Source organism: Neopsephotus bourkii, unplaced genomic scaffold (assembly GCF_033783945.1).
Source record: "Neopsephotus bourkii isolate Nb327-2 ecotype Australia unplaced genomic scaffold, CSIRO-AGI_Nbou_v1 NB_1594, whole genome shotgun sequence".
Classification (NCBI taxonomy): domain Eukaryota; kingdom Metazoa; phylum Chordata; class Aves; order Psittaciformes; family Psittacidae; genus Neopsephotus; species Neopsephotus bourkii.
Genome location: NW_026902070.1, coordinates 2,436 through 25,344, shown reverse-complemented (window position 1 = coordinate 25,344; position 22,909 = coordinate 2,436). Strand labels below are relative to the sequence as shown.

Genomic DNA, 22,909 nt, shown 5'->3' with positions numbered 1-22,909 from the left:
ATATAATTTTTAATACCTTCTTTTTAGTTGCCTTTTTTTTATCTCTAAAAGTTTGCATTTCTTCACTTGAGAAGAACTCTTTAATTGATTTTTTGTTTATTCTTTAAATGAAAGCTGATATTTTTCCGTAATCATATGACTTTGGGAAACAGAGTTTTAAAAAAGAGACAAAGAATTTTCTGGTAAAAATTATTAAAACTGGCAAGGCAATGCAGAAAGATGCCTAAACTTCTCAAGCTATTTCCAAGATATTACTAATTTTATTGTGATACAGTAGTATGTATGACAGTGTATTCCATATAGTATGCACTATATCCTACTAGGATTTCAATTACACCATTATCTACATCTGCTAGAATGGCTTTAAACTTCGTTGCAGTACCAGGGAACTTTTTTTGTTGTTACAGAGGTGCGTTTTCATTACAGAAATTATTGCTGGTTGAAATGAAACGAGAGAAATGTCTCCTGAAACACTTCAGATATAGTCCTATCTGCACCAACTCATAAAAATATTATATGTGTAAAAAGTGTGACACGAGATAATTCTCACTCCAAAACAGAACGGTCTGTGTTTTTGACACCACTGTAACACATTTGCACTGAAGGTGTGAACTTGAGTGTCAGGACGTTTCAGCTTTTCAACAGAGCAGACTTTGGTGCGGGCAAGTTATGTGGCTGGGCCTCCACAGCCACCATCTGTCTGATTGAAGACCAAGTACCAAACATATGGTCTTTGAAACAGCCACTGTGGAACAGTTATTTCACATGAAACATGCCTGAGAATCTGGTTTCAAATGGCAGCCAGGGGATTTTATGTGGTCCTGGTCTGTGTTTCAGCCCAGTGTGCACAAACTGCCTCTTTCCTGCAACAAGTTTCAGTGCCTGGTCTCCCCCTTGATGTATTTTTAAAAATGAAATTTAAAACAGGGCCCTATTCAGCCAAAAACAGCTCCTGCAGCTGGTACTGCCTGAGCAATGTAAGTCTCTTGTGCCCTGAAGATATTAATACGATTCTTAAAGCAAAAATCCCGCCTTTCCAGCAGCCACAGAGGAGACAATTAGACAAAACAATAATCCCACCTAGCAGAGCTGTTGTTCTGCTCTCTGTCATAGAAGAGAAAGTCATGCCTGTCCATGGTGTCTATTTCTTCTGGCTCTAACAGGGCAGCAGAGAGCACCGGCTGAAAACAATTTTTCTTGGCCAAGCCTGAGTAGGAGAAACGGTAATGGATCTGTTCCATGCTCTGGTATTTCAACTATCCCTTCTGGGCCTAGAATATGGAGAAGTATGTGGACGGAAGAAGCAATTTATAAGGCTTCATAGCAGAAATCTGTCAAGAAGAATGTTATTTCCTCTGATTTCTGGGAGTAACTTACAGGGAGAAACAAAAGGGAATTGTGATGTGCCTCTATCTTAGTCCAAGTGGGTTTTGTGAGGTTTTAATTTCCCCCTTTCTCAAGAGTTATTCTGCATATTTGTGACAGAAAAGTGGAAGTGGGAGTTAATCGTGCAATTACATTAATGAGGTTTACGAAATACAGAATCAGAGAGAGATTAAGGTATGAGAGGAACTCTGAAGATCATGATATGAAGGGAATTCCCCATTGTCTTTCTATCTGAGAGAAAGCTTATTCCCAGAACTCTGATCCAGACCACTGCATAGCCTGTAGGGGCTTGCATGAGTTTCAGAGATTTCCCACTGGAAGCAGCCTGCACTGGAATATGCCTAGTAAAAATGAAGAACAGGTTTTAGAGTAGATACATTTAGTCTCCAAAGGCAAAATAACAGGGGATGTAGCTGAGTTTCAGACTGAATGGGGTCAAAGAATAACAAAACTAATGTTGAAACAATACCAGTTGCAGAGGCGAAAATATACCTTTGCTTAAGAAAAGCAAAAGTTGAGCCTATTGTACAAGAACCTTCTGTGTGAGGTCATGGTCGAAGGAAACAGATTATTTGTTCTAGGTGTCCTTGCTCATTTACAAATATAACATGCGGCAGTTCAGAGCTTTTAAATTTCTTTGTTGACACATTTTTTAAAACAAGTGAACTTGGACCAAAAGGTAAGGATGCAAATATTTAGTCACTGTAGGCAAACGTTACTGGATTTTTATGCTAGTTCTATTTCTGGTTATCTGTTGTGCAGGTGTTTTGAACATTGATACCGGAACTTGCTATGGCAAGTGAGCAAGTAAAAACATATAATTTCATCTGGGAAGTTTTCTGCAGTAAAGTTTGAGAATAACTTAGTAAATTTGGCTATATTTTATGCCACTTCCTACCAATTGCATAGTACTGTATCTAATGCCACATTCAACCTGTGTTTTTTTGTTTTTTTTTTTTTTTTTTTTTTTTTTTTTTTTTTTGTTGGGTTTTTTTTTTTTTTCCTAATTACTGCCTGAGTAATTTTTAGCAATTTGGCTTTTTTTTTTTTTTTTTTTGCATAGAAGATAGGAACATACAGTTCAACAGGAAATGTGTTTGCTTCCTTGTCTGCCTTAACCTCCAGAGAAGCAGGGCCTCAACCCTTCAGCTAATTATTCTGCAACTATAGCTGTTGAAATACATTTTAACTTGTATTTACATCATTTTATTCCTAAAGGCTTTTGGCAAGAGCATTTGAGCTGCTGATTTCTGCAACCCTGATTTGGTGAAAAAATCTAAGCATGAGTTCAACATGAGGCATACATGTGCTCTCATTGAGATAAATGATAACTTTGTTTAGGGCAACAGAGCTGAGCCTATTTTAAGTATTCTGTACTCTCCAACAAAGATGTTAGGCCCTTGATCTGTGGCCACTGGCAAAATGCTGGGGTTTTAGTAGGCATTCCTCTCATCACTTTTCCTAATTTCACAGCCAAAATAATTGCTTTTGAAGCATTTCAGACACCCGATAGCCAGCTCAGCTCAAGCAACTGCCTGGTGAAACCATGGCCATGCCTCACCTGTACCGCCCAATGCAAAGCTGTTTTGAGGTCTTTGTCCACGAGAGTGAGGTCTGCTCCCCTGTGCAGCAGAGTCTGCGTGTGCTGGGGCCTGTTGTGGAAAGCAGCCCAGTGAAGTGAAGTCATTCCCTGAAAGCCACAAACCCAAAGGAGGAAATTATTGTCACTCAGTAGGACCCTCAAGTCTCTCCTCAAGTCTCTAGATAAGCTAGACAGTTCTGAAACTGTTTGGGACTTATAGACTCTTCCCTCTTGCTCTTGATTTGGAATAATTAGTAACAGCTTCTGAATTAGTGGAGTTACAAGGTGGAAGCTTTTTGAGGTTATTACAGAACATGGATAAAAATGCGAATGTGCTTTTTGTACGTGACTGTAGCCTATTCTAACTAATGGGTAGTCAGGACCATGACAGCTGGGGGGGGTAGTTCCTCACTGCTCAGTTTGTATCCTGTCAGAAAAGTCCATTTTAGAGTTGTGTTTGACACGACACAGTGTGGTGTTTGGTTTAGGTCTTATCTTGGATCCAAAATAAATATTATAAGCTAGTATTCTAGCTGGCACTAAAAAATGTCAATAAAAAAGTCACATTTTAAACTTGTTATTTTTGTTGTTTGGAGAGAAAACAAAGCAGCTATTGACCTGCATTTTCTTCCCTTCCTAGCTGTGTTCAGTCTTGATAGATCAGAGAATTCATGGCGTGTATTTGCACTGTCATCACCACTGTTACACACACGTGTACATCCGTAATGGTAAAGATTCTTTATATAAAGTTACTTTCTAAATGTGTTTCTTAAAAACTGCTACTGTTGTTCAGGTGTGGTAGCATATTACTTTGGACAGGGTAGTTCTTTACTATCTCTTATCAGGGAAAAAGCATTTCAAGGGTCTTGTCTGGTTTCAAAAATTATAAAAAGCAAAAAATGTGGAGTGGAACATTAAATTAAAACATGGCATAGGACCCCATACAGCCAATTGTTCACAATGTACAAGCTATAAGATGTTTGTGCAGTTTATCTGTGCATTAATACTGGGAGTTCTTAGAAGTGATTTTCTAACTAAAAGCTTGAATGCCCTAACAGTAGTTTCTCTCACTCATTAGGTATTGTAGAGGGCTTTTCAAGTCTCCAGATGTCTTAAGTATAGGCGATGACAAAATAGAGCAGTTGAATAAGAGCAGTTTTGGTTTTAGTTAGGGCTTCAGTGTGGGGGGTAGCTTTTGTAAAGCCAAAAATGTGGGTAAAATCTTTCCCTAACTGAAATTAATGGAAGATCTGCCACTGACATCAGTGGACCAAGGTTTTGACAGAAGAGACTTAGTACTGTTGATGGACACTCAGTATCTGAGTGCTGTGAAGTGAGGCTTCACTGAAGTTATTTCCAGCTAGGAAATAGGTCCTTACCCCTAGTCTAGGACAGCAGTAAAAAACACTGAAAGAGAAGAAGATACAGTGTACCAAGCCAGGTTTCTGTCATCCCCTCTCAGTCTATTGACGGGGACAAAATATCCTTGAAAAATCAACTTTCTCTCTGTTTCTACTGTGGTAACCAGCAGTCAGCTGTAGCATAGGAGTGTGAGAACTGTGGGTGGGGATCAAAGTTCTCTCTAGTCCAGGAACACAGCTCAGAGAGGTCAGTAGCAGATGCTTATGGAGAAATTATAAGAAACAAGGCTTGACATACAGTCACCTAAAATTTCGACATCAGACTGAAGGCTTCCTATGAAATCCAGACCTCCACAGGCTAATGATGCAAAGAGTAAAATGTAATTTTTTTTTAATTTTTTTTTTTAACTGCTGCTGGATAATTTCTGTAGGTGTCCCCATCAATTTAGATGTAAAAGACCAGTTAATAATAATTACCTTTCAAACTTGTCCATGAAGTTTATTGTGCCATGGATTTATATAACCCCTCTGGCATAGCTGCCAAGGTGAAAATCCTGTTCTTGTTCATTTGTTCTAGTTAGCCTGCCCATGAAAGGAAGCTTATCAACAACTACTGCTGTCTTTCTAGTCTTTTTCTGTTGATTTTTATTCTCCTATATTCCTTTTCAGATTACTTCTCCAGCTGACATTCAAGCATAATACTGCTTCCTGGTTTGTTCTCTATTTCTTTTCTAATAATTCATACATTCCATGTGTCCTTTTGGAGCACCCATCTGGGCAAAGAGCATTGAGCTGTTTGTAGCAGCAGCTCACATGTGTGGGCTTGCTGCAGTGGGCAACAGCTGTCTAGCCTGCACCCATCTATCTATGCATGGTGATACCACCCTTGAATGGCATCTGTAGGTAGGTTACTGTTGGTGAGAGGAAGCATGAGAGTGATATCAGAACTGTCAAAGCGGAAGGTCTAGCAGAATATTATATTAAAGGTGAGACAGCCAAAGAAACATTTGTAAATAATAGTGAACATAAAAGGAGAAAACCCAAGAAATGGCTGTGGGAAATAAAGTGTGACACTTGTTTTGCTCAGATTTGAGGCTTATTCAGGGGAAGTTTCTTCACATAGTTATCTCACAGGCCTCATAAGTAAACCCACAGAAAGCTGCAGTTGTGGAAACTGTGAAACCTCCAGATGTATTTCGTATTGTTTATGCATTCATTCATTCATTGGGGTGTTTTTCTCAAGTGTAAGATGGGAAAAGTGAACTGTTTTATGCCAAAAGAACAGTTCTGTTAGCTGAAATCATTTGTGAGGATCCATACTTTCCCAGAAAAAACAAATGTTCAGGGCTTAGTACTCACACTTGAACAAGTATCTTCTCAGTGCCAAATGACAGTGAGATGGACTAAAAGTTCCAGATTTCATGTAGCTGTGCATTACAGCAAAAAATTACAGCTTGAAATTATGATCCACAGTTCCATGCAATTCATTAGCAACATAATTCTATACCAAGACAAAGCATACATCTGGTTTAGATTGTGAGCAGCATCAGCAAACCATCCACTGGATAAGTAAGGTTCATAAGAACGGGATAAATTAACAACTCTGTGGCAGCTCTGGCACAGTGGAGAAGAGGTACATTCTTGAACAATTGTTAGAGTGAAGAGAAACATACAAAAAGACATCCAGGGTCTCTCTCTTGTTTTGGCTTCTCTATTAGGAGAAGAAAACATTTGGGAAGTTAATACTCCTCTATGAATACTATATATATATATATATATATATATATATATATATATATATTTATTTATGCGGGGCACAGTTCTTTAAGGATCAGAAGACAGTATAATTTTTTTATTTCCATGACTGTTCTGTGTAATGCCAGCTTGCCAATATTTTTGCTAATAACAGCAGTTTAATGACTAGTAAAGGTGACAGTTTAGTCCAGTGTCTAACTTCAGAAAAATCAAAAGCAATTAACATCTTGGCAAGTTGAGTTAAGAGACTGATTCAGTGTACCTCATAGTTGGCAGTGTATGGAAAAGGTATATTAACCTAACGGTGAATCACGTATAGTAAGAAAAATGACATAATGCTTTCCAGATTTCAGCAAAAGCATTCTAGAAATTTTTGCATAGTGCATAGGTTCATTGTAAAATTGATACTAAAGTGGACTTTTTCTGAGCAGCATGAATTGTATGCCCCCCAAAGCCTGAGACTGTGGCTTGTAGCACAAAAATCACTCACCTCATTGTCCTGATGATTAATTTCATGAAGATTTGACTTCTGCAGAAGCACGTTCAGAAGCCTGTGGAAGCAATGACATAATCAGTGTGCTGTTGTCCCTACTAAACCTGAAAAAAAGACATTTTTTTGAGAAATGAAACATGCAATTTCAAGAAAAATCGGTATTAGTGATAGGCATAGGTCTGAATGTCTGACCTATGACAAGTCTGTGCTTTGTCATATTAGAGAAGACAAGAGGACTTCATGGCTTACTGTAAAAACAGAAGTTTAATGCTGGGAATTAAAAGCAGATCCCCTAGGAAGAATTCTTGTGCTGATTGCCAGACTGGAACCAAAGTGTGTAATACTATGCATGTGTGAAATTTTTGGTAGCTTAGCAATTCATTGTCATACTATTTAATGAAGTTTTTAACAAAGAGAAATGCTAATGACCAGTTTCTAAGAGGATCTTTCACTCTCCTTAACTCTTGGACTTATGTGATGCTGTGTACAAGATTGTGCGTGTGTACATGCATACTATATATTTACACACACAAGCCAACAGTATTTTGCAAGGACTTGGAGTTTGTCTGCTGGGATAGGACATTGTTATGATATAAAATAAAGCAGTGAATTGATTCACATTTTATAGAATAATAGACCACAAACACTCCTCTCTAGTGGAGGGAGCAGTTACAATAAAATAGTTTCATGAAATATTATCGAAGTGCAATAATACTTTTAACACTGCATAGATTTGGTTTTTCTTTTCCTTTCATCCCTATGAAGACATTCTAAAATCACTATAGGTTTGGTGAAGGTGTTTTTTTATAGTAGGATGCTAAGTGTTTAGATCTTGGTAAAGGACCATCCTGTCACAGGCTACAACAAAACCAAATAGCATAGATCCTAATGCGGATGTACAGTTCTTATGATTCTGGCAAATGGGAAGATTGATCCTTAGTGGATTCCTAGGTAAGATTGATCCTTAGTGGATTCCTAGGTAAGATCGTACTGCAAATCAGTGTCTCATCTGAAGGTGTAAATGTGCTAGAAACCTTCAAAATATGAGTGTGTTTAAAGACATACTGTTTTGCAAGGAAATCAAAAGATGATGAAGTGTCAAGAATGAAACTCTGATAAATGTACTGACAGTGCACAGATAAATGTGTACAATCATGCATTATTAACATGCATAAGAGGCAGAATGAAAATCTTGTGCTGCTTTTCATCAGGACAATCTTCAACATCTTCCGGTATGTTTTCTGTATGGAACTGTCCTCTGGTGTGTGGACCAGATCAAGTCAAGCATGTTTTTTTCCTCCCTGGTAATGACAACTAGATAATTTAATTTATTCAAAATAAAGACATTTGTGGTTGCTTAGGGGTGATTTGAGCAATTCTGCAGGTGAAAGTCTTAGTGATTGGTAACACCGTCTTCAGGAGCCAGAAATCCAAACTGAATATTTTCCTAACGAGAATATTCCTAAAGGGTGAAGACTGGTCAGATGCCAGTGCTTTGCTTGGACTTCAAATCCATTTGTATATGGATACAAATACTTGTAGAAAAAAGGTGTTGCACATCCTTTTCTGAATCATACAGCTGATGGCATAATGGAGTCATACTATAGGAACTCTAAAAAGGATGGTATTTTAGAATTGCTGTGATTAGCTTGGTAAAAATTTATAAAATGGAAGAGACATTTTGTGGTCATTTGGCACAATGACTCAAGAGTCTCAGAAATACAGGTCTTGGTAAAAAAGAAGTAGTGAGCAGCAAAGAAGTTGAATAACCATAATATGCTGGTAAAACCCATTTATCACAGTTTTATAATCTGATGCATGGTTCTGTTTAACCCCAGATATCATCAATAAAACCAGTGATGTGAAGGAAATCTCATTCTTTTAGGGTACAATCTCTATCAACAGCAAACTCTGGGTCACTTATATCCTTAGAGATTATGGGAACATAAGTGCTACCACTACAATATGTGGATATTCCACCATGCAGCTGAAATTTCTGTGATATCTGCTTTAAAAGGCATAGACCAGGAATGGATTCTCTGTTTACCTTTCCTCTTAGGCTCTGTAGAACGTGCTGAAGCAGGTAATTCAGTTACTAAAACAATACATAAAATGGCTGATCAAGCTTTCAAACTCAGCTGAAAAAGCATTTCATAGCTGGCCACTGCATATACCCTTTGACAGCAGCTTTGGTTTCAAGAGAGTGACAATGACTGTGGTGGAAAAGCCTCTCCCTCAGTGCTCCAGGCATGTCTTCTGGGCCTGGTGCAAGCTCAGTGAGAAGACACAGGAAACGGAATCACAGAACTGGTAAATTCCTGTGCAGAGTAAAGGTCTGCCTGTACCTCTGGAGAATGAGAGAATCATTCAGGGAACCCTGTGTGCTGCTGTTAAATTATTGTTAAATTACTGTAATTTACTGTTCCTTTTCAAATAGCAGCCTGTACAGTATTTTACAAACCTTGTCTTCTGCCTGTAGGCTTGGTTTAATGATAGTGACCTGTACTTTTGCTGTTCTCTCCAAGTGATGCATGAAAAGCAATGATAATGTGAAAAACTGATAAAGCTGTTAGAAAAAGGCTAGGGAGCAAGATCAGTGGAGGTCTGAGCTGGTCTGATGTGGTGACAGCAGCAAAACTGTAGTCTCATTGATTATGTCGCATGAAAATTTTGTGTATACTGAAAGTTATACCTCTCTCTAATGTCATCTTATACCTCCAGACATTATTTACTTGTGAAAGCTTTTTCTAAGTGAATTTATTCAAATGTACAAATCAATTTGTTGTTTTTGTTTTGACCTTCCTATTGTCAGAAGCTGGAATGACACAAAGAAGTTCTTAAGACTTCTTGTGAAGACACTCTGTAGTTGTTATTCCACGTTCAGCAAAAGTGGCTTAAAATGAGCCAGTCCACCAAACCTAGCACTTCCTTTACAGTTGGGGCTCTCACAGAGGTTATCTTGTAGAGAACTTTCCTCACATTTGCCATGCTACTCAGAGAAGTCCAGAGAAGGAGTAATATCTTGTAATATTTCTTGTGGGGAGATGGCAGAAGGGAAACCCAGGGTTGCAGCCTCTTTTATACTTTTTTTTTTCCCCCTTCTGCTACTGTGATCTTAAACCAAGCTCCTCACCTTGACCATATATCCCTGCTACACAAGTCGTGTACAGTGCTTTTCGTTCTCTGCCCCCTTCATAATAGCCACTAAACGAAGGAGCAAGTCACAAGTGTAACAGCTAATCTTCCTGGCTGGGGCTCCCCTTTAGGCTGGGTATCTTGTGCTGGTGACTACCTGTTGAAATTCAACCAGCAAATGTTGTTGGAGCCTGCGACATACCTCACGTCAGGCTCTGCAGTAGCAGCATGCAGTGGCAACCTCCCGTTTTTGTCAGGTATGTTCTGCTTAGCACCATTTCTGATCAGGCTGATACAGCCTTCCAGCCAGCCCTAAAAAAGAGATCACAGCATGTCAGAGAGGAAGGTGAAATTCATCAGGACAGATCTTTGGTGCTTCTGGCATCCAGGTGTTACTGTTAGCTGTTTCTGCCAGCAGGGGAACTGGTCTCAGCACTGAGAGCAGTTTCCCATTGGAGCACAAATCTCATCATACTAGGTCAGCCATTCATTTCTGTGTTTTCTTTACACTGCATTTTGTTTTTTCTGCAGCTGTGGCAAATACTGCCAGAGTAAACAATGGTTAAAAACATGCTAATTGCAGGATCACTAGGAAATGCTACACATATTCCTGCATGTGGATTTAATTATGCTAGATTAAACCGGAAACATGAGCACTTAATCTTATTTCCTTGATGAGATTTTAGCAGGGATGGCAGATCAATAGTAAAAAGCCTTAGAGTGTGGTCTTACAAACACTATTGCAGAAGTTTGAACTAGTGACAGCATTAGACTGAAAACAACACCAAAACAGATGGGATTAATCAGTGCTTGGCCTAAAACCTTCTATTGATCAACTCAGCAAAAAAGCAAGTAAACAACCTGGTTGCAACGGCATAAATCTTTCAGTGTATACTTAAATCCCAGGAAATCAAGCATGAGTTTCCTTTTTTTCAGTCCTCTGCAGGCAATCGATAAAGGCCATTCCCTCCTGTATGAGCTACATCAGATTGACATTACCAGCATTTATAAGGAAGAGGTGTGGAATAATGGAATCAGAGCAGCCCTGTTGTAGCTGGTGGTGGAAGTAGAAGGCCACCAAATTCTGCATGTGATTGTGACTGTAGAGCTCTGCTGAATTCAGTTCCCTGCACAGACATCACAGCCAAATGCTCCCTAGACCTCTGATTATACTCATCACAGAAACAGAAATGGAAACTTCAAAGCCTGGGTGGTTTAAATCTTTTCCAGTCATTTCTTTTTTTTTTTTTTTTTTTTTTTTTTGCCAAAGAATATTTTTTCCCCTCTGGGAAAAGAGGAAGGAAAAAAGGAGCATGACACTAATTATGGGATTTTTTAAAAATATCTGGCAGAGGAAATTTTTATTCTCAAAAAAGTGGGGCATCCTCCTTGCACTCAATGAGACTGCCTGTTTTGCAATTTTCCACACTTATTTTCTGGCCTAATATTGTGTAGCTGAGCAGAAGCATTGTTTTTGCCCTGAACTTGCAGGAAGAAACTAGATGTTTCCATAGCAAGGGAAGTAGTTTAATCAGGCTGCCATGGTATCTGTTTAAATGAACTGGCTGTCATCCAGCCGTAACTCATACTATGCACCATAGGTGAGCAGTCCTTCCTCCTTTCTGTCCAACTAATAATGGCAGCCCTTTGCCCAACTAACTTGGTTCCCATCCTTTCGCTGACTTCTGAATTACCTCCAGCAAGGAGTAGAAGACTAAAGACAAGAGGATCATCCTTGTGTACTTCATAGATCACCACATCTCCCTTCCCAAACTTCAAAACGGGATGGCTGCCAGTTGTCATTTGCATGTGGGTTGACTCAGGGGCTGCATTGCTTACGATCTTAGTGTCTGCACTGGTGCCTGCACCACCTTGAACTCAAATTCTTAACCTTGCCATCCAAGGTCCATCATGCTCTGGCTCATGTGGTGCACAGTAAAACATGCCTGCTGACAACCAGATTTTGAGATAGAAGTGCTCTGTCTGGAGCATAAATATCTGATGCTGACAGTGGGGGGTGAAGTTAATCTGCATATTGAGAATAAGAGTGGACTTTCTACTGCAACAGAAGCAAGTGCAACAGCAAGTGCAACAGAAGTAAGTGGCTTTCTTGAAACCACACAGAGGACCCTGGACCTAGTGAGATCCCCATACCATGCACTAATTTTACAACCTGAAAGAGAAAGGACACTCTGACACGAGTCCTGATCCTTTTCCAATAATCATCAGCTTTGCATTATAGTAAAATTTAAAATTTCACTCTTGTCTATAAATATTTTGCACTTGTTTTCTTTCTGTAGTATAAGCAGAAATCTTATTTGGTCTGCACATTTACTCCCTTTACTCCATCTATCTTTCCATACTTCTCCCCCAAGCTTTGGTACCAGATAAGTTGCCAGACATAAACTGGTACGTCCACAAGCATCTTGAGTATTAATATTGGCTCCCATCTTCAACAGAAGCTTCACTGTATCAACCTGGCGTCCTGACACAGCATGCAGCAAAGGTGTGCAACCTGGGGAAGAAAGTCAAATGTTCTTTTACAATTTGTATTTTGTCAAAGCCATAAGCTAGAGATATTTTCTTAGTTGCTAATGTTAGTACTGGCAGAGTAACAAATCCTTTCACTGACAACTGTTCCAACAGCTGTACTCAGCTTTTCGTAGGCAGGAAGTAACTGCTATGCCAGTTACTGACCACTGGTTTTAAAAAGAGCATGACTTCATTAACAAAAGCTTTGCCTCATTAACTCTGCTTCTGGAGGGAAAAGTGTTTTTCTGTTGACAAGCTTCCAATATGAACTGTTGGTTTTGTATAGCATTTTGGAGGCTGATATTCTGCAGAGTGACTAGTAGCCAGACGGTGCTTGGCTAATTTTCACAAACCCCAGCTTCATCCTGTCTCTACATACTGAAAAGACTTATGAAATCAAGCCCTGTCCTGTGAAAAGGTGCATGTATGTGAATTGACACTTTACGCAGACAGCAACTTATTTTAAAGGCTGTGTTTGCCCTAGAATATTTTCTTTTGTGTTGTCATGAGAACTTTTTTAATATTCTGCAACAATTTCTGTGCTGGAAAAAACTTTGAAATCTACATTCAAGCCTAATACTCAAATTTCATAATGAAATATTATGATATCTTTCAATTGCTTCCTCTTCCTTCCATTCTATTAACTAGTGAATAACATCAAGAGATTTTCCTGCAGAATCTGCCAAAACAATTTGAAATTAATAAACTGGGAGTAAACATGAATTTTGAAAGCTGTAAAACTACTAGAAACTTCAGGCACAACTGAAGAGTAATTATTCTTGCTGGATTCAGTAAGACTGTTGAGCTAATGTGTACTACCCAACCTGAGGTTATGCAGACTGTGCCATACAGGCAGGATATGAGCCATACATTTGTCTTTCAAGACTGGTGTTTAGTTACATCTGTATGTGCAATGAAGTAAACAAGTTTCTCCTGGAGCTGAAATACTTCCATTTGCTGATCAGTCCATCTCCGCCCACAGCCCTTCATACCGTCCCTCTCCTCTTAAGGGCCTGGACTGGGAGCATTTTAGCTTGAGTAAGTATTTTTCCTACTGACCCAATAGGTGTTTTAAAGATAATAGGATGTCTGGCTTAAAGTGTAAGAAAAATTGGTAACTTGGTAAAAGATGGTAAAGATTAAAATAGACAGTGCTGATATGGACCCTTTAAAGAAGCTGCAGTAAAAAAATACTTTGAATAAACAAAGTCTTCTTTGGGAGAAGCGTCCAGAGATCTGTGGCTCTAACTGGGGAATAGAGGCATGTAAAACCTAAGCAATGGACAGCACTTTGTAATAACATTAAATTGTTTCCTGAACACAAAGAAAGAGGAACACAGTCTTACAGATAAAACAGATTATTTAGATTATTGCATGCTGTGCAATCAACCCTTTGAGTTTGTAATTTAAACAGTTATGTCACAAAATCATTCAAACTGCCTCTACATATACTTCACAAGTGCAAAAGAGTGAAATTCCCTACTCTAGCATTGTGCAGACTGTGTAGCATTTGCCTTTCCTTATATGACACGGCAATTTCTCATCATCTCCTTAAAGATGACAAAATAGATTCATGATAAAGTACTGTCCCATTATAGCACAACAATGTATTTGTATCCATATAAAAAAAAATCTTACAATTGAACGGGAAAGAAATATCCAAACTAAGCATTTTCAGTGGATGTTCCAAAGAATAACTCAAATTTCCCATATCTGCTACTAAATATAATTTGCTGAACACAAAAATCGGGATAAAAAAATGGAAAATTTCATTGCAAGCTGAAGCAACTAATCCCATGAGAAGAAGCTCAGCCTTCATTTACCCTCACTGTCGCAGGACTCCAGGATGGAAGGATCTTCTCGAATCACTGCAGTTAGTGTGCTCACGTCGCCACTAGCTGCTGCTTGGTAAACCAGAGACAAGTCCCCCTCTTCTGCTGTATCACCTGCAGGGGAGGAGTATGTCCATGAGTAAGCAGAGAGTAAGTACAAATGATTAACAGTGAAAATTTATGACTGAATAACTCGAGGTGGAACAAAGTGTATCTAAACAGCCCTGTGGTTTTTGTTAGTCATCGAAACTTGCTTTTCATCACAACTTCTTCCAAAAACTGTCAGACACCGACAGTGAGAGGACATAAGAAAACTTCTGGAAGGTTTCCATCTCTCCTAACTATGATGTAACATAACTTGTGAAACAACAAAGGAATAGCTGAACTAGCTCATAATATCGCTGTTATACTTTTATGAGATACGATGAAATCAGAACACAGTTGATTTCAGTTTCAGTGTTATCCTTGCACCAGTCAGAAGACTGAGGCTTTTCACTTCCTTTCCCTGCGGTATCCAGGGGAATTCACTTTCTCAGTGAACTTCTGGCAGCAATGGTATTAACAGTTCCTACAGAAAAGAATGGTGGAATATTAGTTGGAACCAGGGGGGGTTATTTTGTTTGGCAGTGAGAGTATGAGGTATTATTTAAAGCAGATGCCTTGAAGGACCTGTTCCTAAATACTCCTCAGAATTTTGTTTCTAGAGAAATTAATGTGATGATTCTGTATTTTTTTGCTTGTAACTTCCTTAGACACTGATCATCCCATGTCCCACATGCCTACACCTCCTTTGACTTCAAGTGGATTATAAACCTGTTAAGTCCAGGAGTTGAAAGAGTTGATTTTTTTGGTGTAGGGGCAAATCTGTCATAATGGTAAAATGCTCTAGCTATGTATTTTTGGTCAGCCACAGTCTCATGCTTAATTTTAGAGTTTCTGATCTCTATTAAATCAATAAGAACAGCTGCAGTGAGCTGTGTTCTTCGCTGTGGCTGAGGGCCAGAGCTACAGACCGTAGCATTTCTCCAGCCACTGAACTACCTTGTAAGTAGGAGAAAGTAAAACTAATGCCTAAATCACACTAGAGAGCTGATCAAAGGAGCCACAGAGCAAGTGACTGGTGGCTTATCCTTACTCTCATGTCTTCTGGAGATGGCATAACTGTACAGAAAAATGAGACATGGCTTAAAGAGAATTTGAAAAGTTAATAAAGTCTTTTTCATAATAAAATATTGCATTTTCATATATATATGAACGTATGTATGTTTTGAATGAGAAAAGGTTTTTAAAGATAACTTCAAAGTATTAGACACACAATTCACATTGTGATCAGATATTGCCACAGCTGAACCTGCCTGAGCTCCACACTGGGGTTTTCAGCCCTGTGCAATTCCCCACATTTGACCTTCTCCCCAGGATGCAATAATCACTCTCGACTTCAAAACTTGGCTTCCATGGAAACACAATCATCCCTTACCCTGGGAAAGGTTAGACAGCCAGAGCTCTTACTGTGGGCTTGGGAAAACTTGAAAGCTGATGTTAAATTTGTCTTCACCAGTGCACAGATTCTCTCTCTATCGCCTCTTAACTGAAGAAAATTTGATTTCTTTTCTTTCTTCTACTTATCTTTTAAATAACACATTTGATAAGGTTTGTAAATTAAAAATGTTAACTTGTTTTTTATTCTACTGGGTAGTCTATCACTGAGAGAACTGTTTATTTGGCTCAGAAGCTTTGACTTGTGTGCTTGGGAGATCAGGAGACACTAAGAGTCATTGCCTCTCAAGAGTCATCAACAGTGACTAGTATACAAAAAAAGAAGTGACTTTACCACAGAGCCCATTAATCAGAATTCCTTATCATGCCAGATCTGCAGACTGCTCTCACAATCGGCAAGCTCAGCAAAGACATGTTAGTAACAACCTCAGGTCTGAGCTAGTGCCTTACTCAAAGAGGGGTGTAGTGTGGGCTGGGCGGAAGGCAAGGAGACAAGGCAGAGGTTCATCACTGGTGCTGCTCCTCTTGGCCAGCCTCTGGAGGTACACTTGCCAGCCACAAGCACCAGCATAAGCTCTTCTCACAGCTGCATGTGGTGCTTGTTATATGGGAATGGTACAGAGAAGAAGCTGCTGACATTGGGAAAGAAACCATTAGATATACTGAGATACACAGTGGATCAAAGGGACCCTCACCTCGTTTCATGCACTACACATGTAAATTTCATACTTTTTGCTGTTTAGCCTTGTAAGCACTGTTAAATCTTCCTACTGTGAGTCAGGAGGGAGCAATCCACCCACAAAAAGAAGCTCTCCATCTCCCAAGCAGAGCATGTGCTTACCCAGAGGTCAGGATGGTAGGAAGATGAGGACATGAGAACAAAACTGCATGTGGGTCCCTGACTCCTTCTACCCCTTCTCATCTAACTAAAACTAAAACACCTTCTCCCCTGTGCCTTTGCTTGTGCTGGGTTGCATCTGCTTTTCCCAGAGCAATTATCCTGCTGCATGAGGAGAAGAAGCATAGAATCATAGAATAGTTGGGGTTGGAAAGGACCTTAAGATCATCAAGTTCCAACCCTCCTGCCATGGGCAGGGACACCTCGCTCTAAACCATATCACCCAAGGCCTCATCCAACCTGGCCTTGAACACTGCCAGGGATGGAGCATTCACAACCTCCCTGGGCAACCCATTCCAGTGCCTCACCACCCTAACAGGAAAGAATTTCCTCCTTATATCCAATCTAAACTTCCCCTGTTTAAGTTTTAACCCATTACCCCTTGTCCTATCACTACAGTCCGTAATGAAGAGTCCATCCCCAGCATCCCTATAGGCCCCCTTCAGATACTGGAAGGCTGCTATGAGGTCTCCACGCAGCCTTCTCTTCTCCAGGCTGAACAGCCCCAACTTTCTCAGCCTATCTTCATACGGGAGGTGCTCCAGTCCCTTGATCATCCTCGTGGCCCTCCTCTGGACTTGTTCCAACAGATCCATGTCCTTTTTATGTTGAGGACACCAGAACTGCACACAATACTCCAAGTGAGGTCTCATGAGAGCAGAGTACAGGGGCAGGATCACCTCCTTTGACCTGCTGGTCACGCTCCTTTTGATGCAGCCCAGGATACGGTTGGCTTTCGGGGCTGCAAGCACACACTGAAGCCGGCTCATGTTCATTTTCTCATCGACCAGCACCTCCAAGTCCTTCTCCGCAGGGCTGCTCTGAATCTCTTCTCTGCCCATCCTGTAGCTGTGCCTGGGATTGCTCCGACCCAGGTGTAGGACCTTGCACTTGGCATGGTTAAACTTCATGAGGTTGGCATCAGCCCACCTCACAAGCGTGTCAAGGTCCCTCTGGATGGCATTCCTTTCCTCCAGCGTATCAACCAAACCACACAGCTTGGTGTCATCGGCAAACTTGCTGAGGGCGCACTCAATCCAACTGTCTATGTCAGCGATGAAGATGTTAAACAAGACCGGTCCCAACACCGATCCCTGAGGGACACCACTCGTTACTGGTCTCCAGCTGGACACTGAGCCATTGACCACAACTCCTTGCATGCGTCCATCCAGCCAGTTCTTTATCCACCGAGTGGTCCATCCATCAAACTGATGTGTCTCCAATTTAGAGACAAGGATGTCGTGTGGGACAGTGTCGAACGCTTTGCACAAGTCCAGGTAGATGACATCAACTGCTTTACCGCTGTCCATCAGTTCCATAGCCCCATCATAGAAGGCCACCAAATTGGTCAGGCAGGATTTCCCCTTGGTGAAGCCATGCTGGCTGTCACCAAGCACTTTGTTGTTTTTCATGTGCCTTAGCATGCCTTCCAGGAGAATGTGCTCGAAGATTTTGCCAGGCACAGAGGTGAGACTGACTGGTCTGTATTTCCCTGGGTCATCCATTTTCCCCTTCCTGAAAATAGGGGTTATATTCCCCTTTTTCCAGTCATCGGGAACTTCAGCTGACTGCCATGATTTTTCAAATATGATGTCCAGTGGCTTAGCAACTTCATTTGCCAGCTCCTTCAGGACCCGTGGATGGATTTCATCTTGAAAACTAAATAAATGGATGAATGATTGAAGCTTTCCCCATGCCTGTGCTTACAGATCATGAGCTCCACTCTTCTTAAGCTACAGTGGCATGAAGCCACATCCAAGATTCACAGTTCCCTGTAGAATCATAGAATAGTTAGGGTTGGAAAGGACCTTAAGATCATCAAGTTCCAACCCATCTGCCATGGACAGGGACACCTCGCTCTAAACCATATCACCCAAGGCCTCATCCAACCTGGCCTTGAACACTGCCAGGGATGAAGCATTCATAACCTCCCTGGACAACCCATTCCAGTGCCTCACCACCCTAACAGGAAAGAATTTTCTCCTTATATCCAATCTAAACTTCCCCTGTTTAAGTTTTAACCCATTACCCCTTGTCCTACCACTACAGTCTCTAATGAAGAGTCCATCCCCAGCATCCCTATAGGCCCCCTTCAGATACTGGAAGGCTGCTATGAGGTCTCCACGCAGCCTTCTCTTCTCCAGGCTGAAGAGCCCCAACTTTCCCAGCCGAATCCTAGCTGTCAGAGCTAGAAAATGCAGAGGAACCAGGCTGTCACCCTGTTGGTGAGGGAGACTGGGCCAGGAGGACTTGATGAGCACCCACACTGTGCATCTGACATAAGGTAGACTGACACTAACTCAATTTCTATAGGGTGACATGATTTTAAGTGGGGTGTCTTGAACATGAGCATTGAGTAGGAGGCTATGAGGAAGATAGATATGTGGTATTCTGATGCTTCAGATGGCAGGGAGTAGGAAATGCCAGGATGTAATTTCTCCTGCTTCATCTTCCTGCAGCTTACCCCAACAAGGAATAAGGGGGCATAAGCACAAAGCTTGTAGGCTGTTTAATTTTGCAGACACATCCCTGGGCATGCAGAATGGGTGTTCTGCAGAAGGTGACAGTGAGGTACTGAGCACTTGTGTCCCCCTTTGTGAGCTTAACCTGCTGGGGAACTCAGCTGTGACTGGGGCATCAGCACTAAGTGGGATAAAGGGGTTGTGAATAGCCAAATGCCTGACTCTCCATCCTCAAATGTGTTAGCATTACTTCATTTATTGTTTTGCAGTTCTGTAAATGCCAGTGAATACTGGTGCCATCTCAGATACATTTATGTTTTATTTTGAAAAATTGCTGTGCTACTGGTAAAAAGAAGCTGTCAGCTTCAGGAAGGCAGAAGGTCCAACTGAGAGCCCATGTATGGAGCAAGGATAGAGAGAAAATGCAGGCTAGAACAGCAGTGGCATGGAAAGATCTGGAAGAATCTTAGTGAATAGACCAAATGACATACAGGTTGTGGCAGCTTTTGTAGCTACAATCCCCAGAAAAAATCAATCTTAAAAGCCGATTTATCTGAAATAAAGTGCAGTATTTTGAAAATACGTGATTCCTTTAAGGCAAAGTAATTTTGGTTAGGAAAGGGTTTATATAAAGATACAAGCAGAATGATCACAGGATTCAGAGCAATGAAATTACACTGCTTGTGAAATTAGTTCTCCTCAGACTCTCCTGTGATGAATGCATGCTCTACACGATTTGCTGTGTTGGCTGATGTGTTGTTTTACAAAGCACACATTGGAGGTATGTAAGTGTGTGCTTTCTCCTGCATTGGAATTTGCTGTAGCTTATTTTACATGGTCTTGACAATGATTGATTTCAACCTTGCTAAAACAGTAGGTTTTGAAAACAGAAGGCCAGAATACAGTGTAATTTATGTTCATTGTGAAGGAGAAATATTGGTGTATATTATTTACTCCCCTCTTTCCTATAAGCCGCCTTCTTTTCACTGGTAGCCAAATGCCGTATGTGATTTCCCACAGCTCATCAGTAGCACACAGTACTAGGCAGTTTATTTGATTTCAGCATGTCAGTGTCAAGGGTCAGCAGGATGTGTGTAAGTGCAGTTTTTGAGAATTATAACTTGCTCTGCTGTTAATACTGGTAGGTATTATATTAATGAGCTGTACCATAGGAAGTGTTGTAAAGAGACAGTATGCTTTTCAAGCCTGGGATACTGTTCATTTGATCTGTAACTGGGATAGTTTCCCGATATTTGGGGTGGAGAAAGGTTTGTAGGGAGGGTTGAATTACTTTACTGGACCAACAGATTGATCTGGTGTGTTTGAATGATGATCATTCATTCACTCATGTGTATTCTTTCACTGTTATAAATCATGCCAATGAAAGATACTCCCTTTCTCCTTACTAAAAAAATTGTGCCTGCTTGTATCAGTAATGTGATGAGACATTAACGTGCTGTTCAGATAAAATCCACCACAGGCTGTATATTTTGAATATCACTTTCTTTGCATGATAACCAGTGGTTTCACTGTCCCATTACTGTGTGCTGCTTGCTGCTGCTCTCCATCTGCCTCCCACACAGCACAGCTGTCAAGGAAGGCAAACAGTAAGTCACAAATCATCTAATAAGCCAGCATCCCTGGTGTGGTGGTGATGGCGAATTTAGCTGGAGGGGACTCTTGTTGCGGAGGTGGTATGAGAGGAGTGTAAGATGGGCCTGGAGATGATGCTGGACAGGAATAAGGATAGGTCAGTATGGAGAGTGGCCTGGCAGGAGAAAAGGCTGCTGATCAGTAGCAAGGGTAGTACAGGCATATGTTGCCTCCTAACTCTCTTACTTCTATCCATATATGGCAGTTAAGGTCAGTGGTCTCCTGCACTGCTTTCTGCACCTTTATCCACCTGGAGACTTGACTTATTCCCCAGCCCTGATCACATTCCATCCTCATACCCAGCATCACTGCCACTGGCTCCCTGGCAGCCATCCCCCTAGCACTGACTGTTCAGGGTTTCCCCTCTGCTTTCCCAGTCTGAGCACTGTAGGGTCGATGTGTGGCACAGAGCATACTTGTGCATGCAGACAGAGAGTTTTAGAATGGCTGTTTGGAGCTTCAGCAGCTCAGTCAGCCCCACACCTCTGTCCTGTTTGGGAAAATGCTCCATACGTGACTCACACATGACCTTGGGGCACCTGTCTCTATTCCTGCAGTACAGATCCCCCTTCTCCTGTTGCACTTCCCTTTCTCATTTATCCTTGCTGGTAGGATTTTTTTGCCTTTTGTCACTCAGTTTTACTTGATGGCTTCCCACTGCTCCCTGTCTGCTCGGGGTGGGGCTCTGTCTGGGATGGTGTGCTCTCAAGACTTGCTTCAGGCTTTGAGCACTACTGTGGCTGAAAGGCAGCTTTAAGTCCACTGCTCTACATGGAGTGTTTTTACTGTGGGTACACCAAAGCAGCATAGGCAAGCTCAAAAGTAGAGCCGTAGGCAAGCACCCATGTCAGCTCGGACACTTTGCAGGTATGCACGAGAAACTGTAGCCCCTGCAAGCAAATAATTTTGGCAAGCTGACTTAAAGAGAGATTTGTTGCAACACATGTAAACAAGCAATGACAGCTACCTGCTTTGGGAACATAAAAGGACTGCCACTACGCTCCTCTGAGTAGATTAAGCCGTAAGACACAAAAGGTTGCACTGGCAAACAGTGACATGAAATTCAAATGTTTAACTTAAAAAACAGAAAACAAAGAGACATTCATATTTCCATAGCAACGTTACCATGTAGAATATCTTCATGTTGGGGATTTAAAAAATGATTTAAACTCACGGTTACAGCAATACTTACCTATACAGCTAAGATTTCCTGAAGCAAGGCTGATCACTTGACAGCATCTAGTCCTTTCAATGTACACAAACTAGTAAACTTGGGAAAATATTTTTTTCTTAAATTTTTACTCCATTTTAAACTGCTCTGTTTGCTAATATGGCATTTTTTATATATATCCACATACATGAAGACCAATACCTAATATAAATTTATACATACATCTCTTGATGCTAAGCAGAAATTTGATGCTCTTACTATTCTGCCGAAAAAATATTATTTAAAAAGAAAATACTGCAGCAATAGGCTGAAATACCCATGTCTAAATCTGAATAAAGAAATTCCTTCACATGTAACCAAAATAAATCTCTGTGAGACGTAATCTTTTCCAAAAATTGTTGTTATTAATTCTGTCAAGTAATCCTTGTGCATTTGATGGGATGTATGGGAGGACCAGAAGATTTTGAAATTAGTAGCAGGTCACTTACCTCTGTGCTGATCAAACACTGATGAGGTACTGAAATCCATTGTGGTCTATCTCATTATTTACAACCAGACCACACAAATGACATCTCCAGGGTTTTCAGGGAAGCATCCCATATATAATAGTAAATAATGCAACGGTAGCTGTCGCCAGTCTTCTTGTGAGAGAATTGAACTTGCTTTACCGCTGAAGATTGTTGTCAAAGCGAGGACATTATCACTATCCTAATGGGAATGGTATATTCTGTTTGCTATGCACCCTCTTCAAATGAGATCCCTGGAAGCTTAACTGAGCTTCTGAAAAACGTCTTAGCTTCAGTGAGTGAAACTGCCTATGAGCAGCTCTGAGAGATGCTGCAGCTACCCAGCCTCAGCAGCAGAGCTCTGCCCGTAGAAAACAAGCCTCAGAGGGTGAGTGGGACTGGGCTGTCAGACAGAGCATGTGCAGAGCTGCCAGCGCAGGTTGGATGCAGACATCCTCACTGTGCCAGCCAAGTGGCATGTGCTCCATTCACCGACAGCCCTGTAGGCAGGCTGCCTGTACCACTGTGCTGTCAGCATGTGTCTGAGGAAGGCTTGTGAAGTGATGTTTTCAGAGATTACCCAATTTCTGGTTAACTCCTGCACAGAGAACATAAATTAACAAGCCCTTTCTACCTTAGTTTAGTG

The 22,909-nt window shown here is 40.9% G+C and overlaps 1 protein-coding gene across 1 annotated transcript in view; it reads right to left on the bottom strand.

Annotated features, from left to right (window-relative positions):
- ANKRD55 (ankyrin repeat domain 55) overlaps nucleotides 1–22,676 on the bottom strand; it is a 48,876-nt gene extending 26,200 nt beyond the window's left edge. Inside the window, exons 1-6 of the mRNA XM_061372077.1 lie at nucleotides 22,246–22,676; nucleotides 14,068–14,190; nucleotides 12,097–12,227; nucleotides 9,915–10,024; nucleotides 6,575–6,635; nucleotides 2,948–3,076 (exon numbers count right to left, since the gene is read on the bottom strand). Coding sequence (XP_061228061.1) covers nucleotides 2,948–3,076; nucleotides 6,575–6,635; nucleotides 9,915–10,024; nucleotides 12,097–12,227; nucleotides 14,068–14,190; nucleotides 22,246–22,285 — 594 coding nt within the window. The 5' untranslated portion in view covers nucleotides 22,286–22,676. The remainder of the gene's footprint in view (nucleotides 1–2,947; nucleotides 3,077–6,574; nucleotides 6,636–9,914; nucleotides 10,025–12,096; nucleotides 12,228–14,067; nucleotides 14,191–22,245) is intronic.
- Nucleotides 22,677–22,909: the final 233 nt, after the last annotated feature.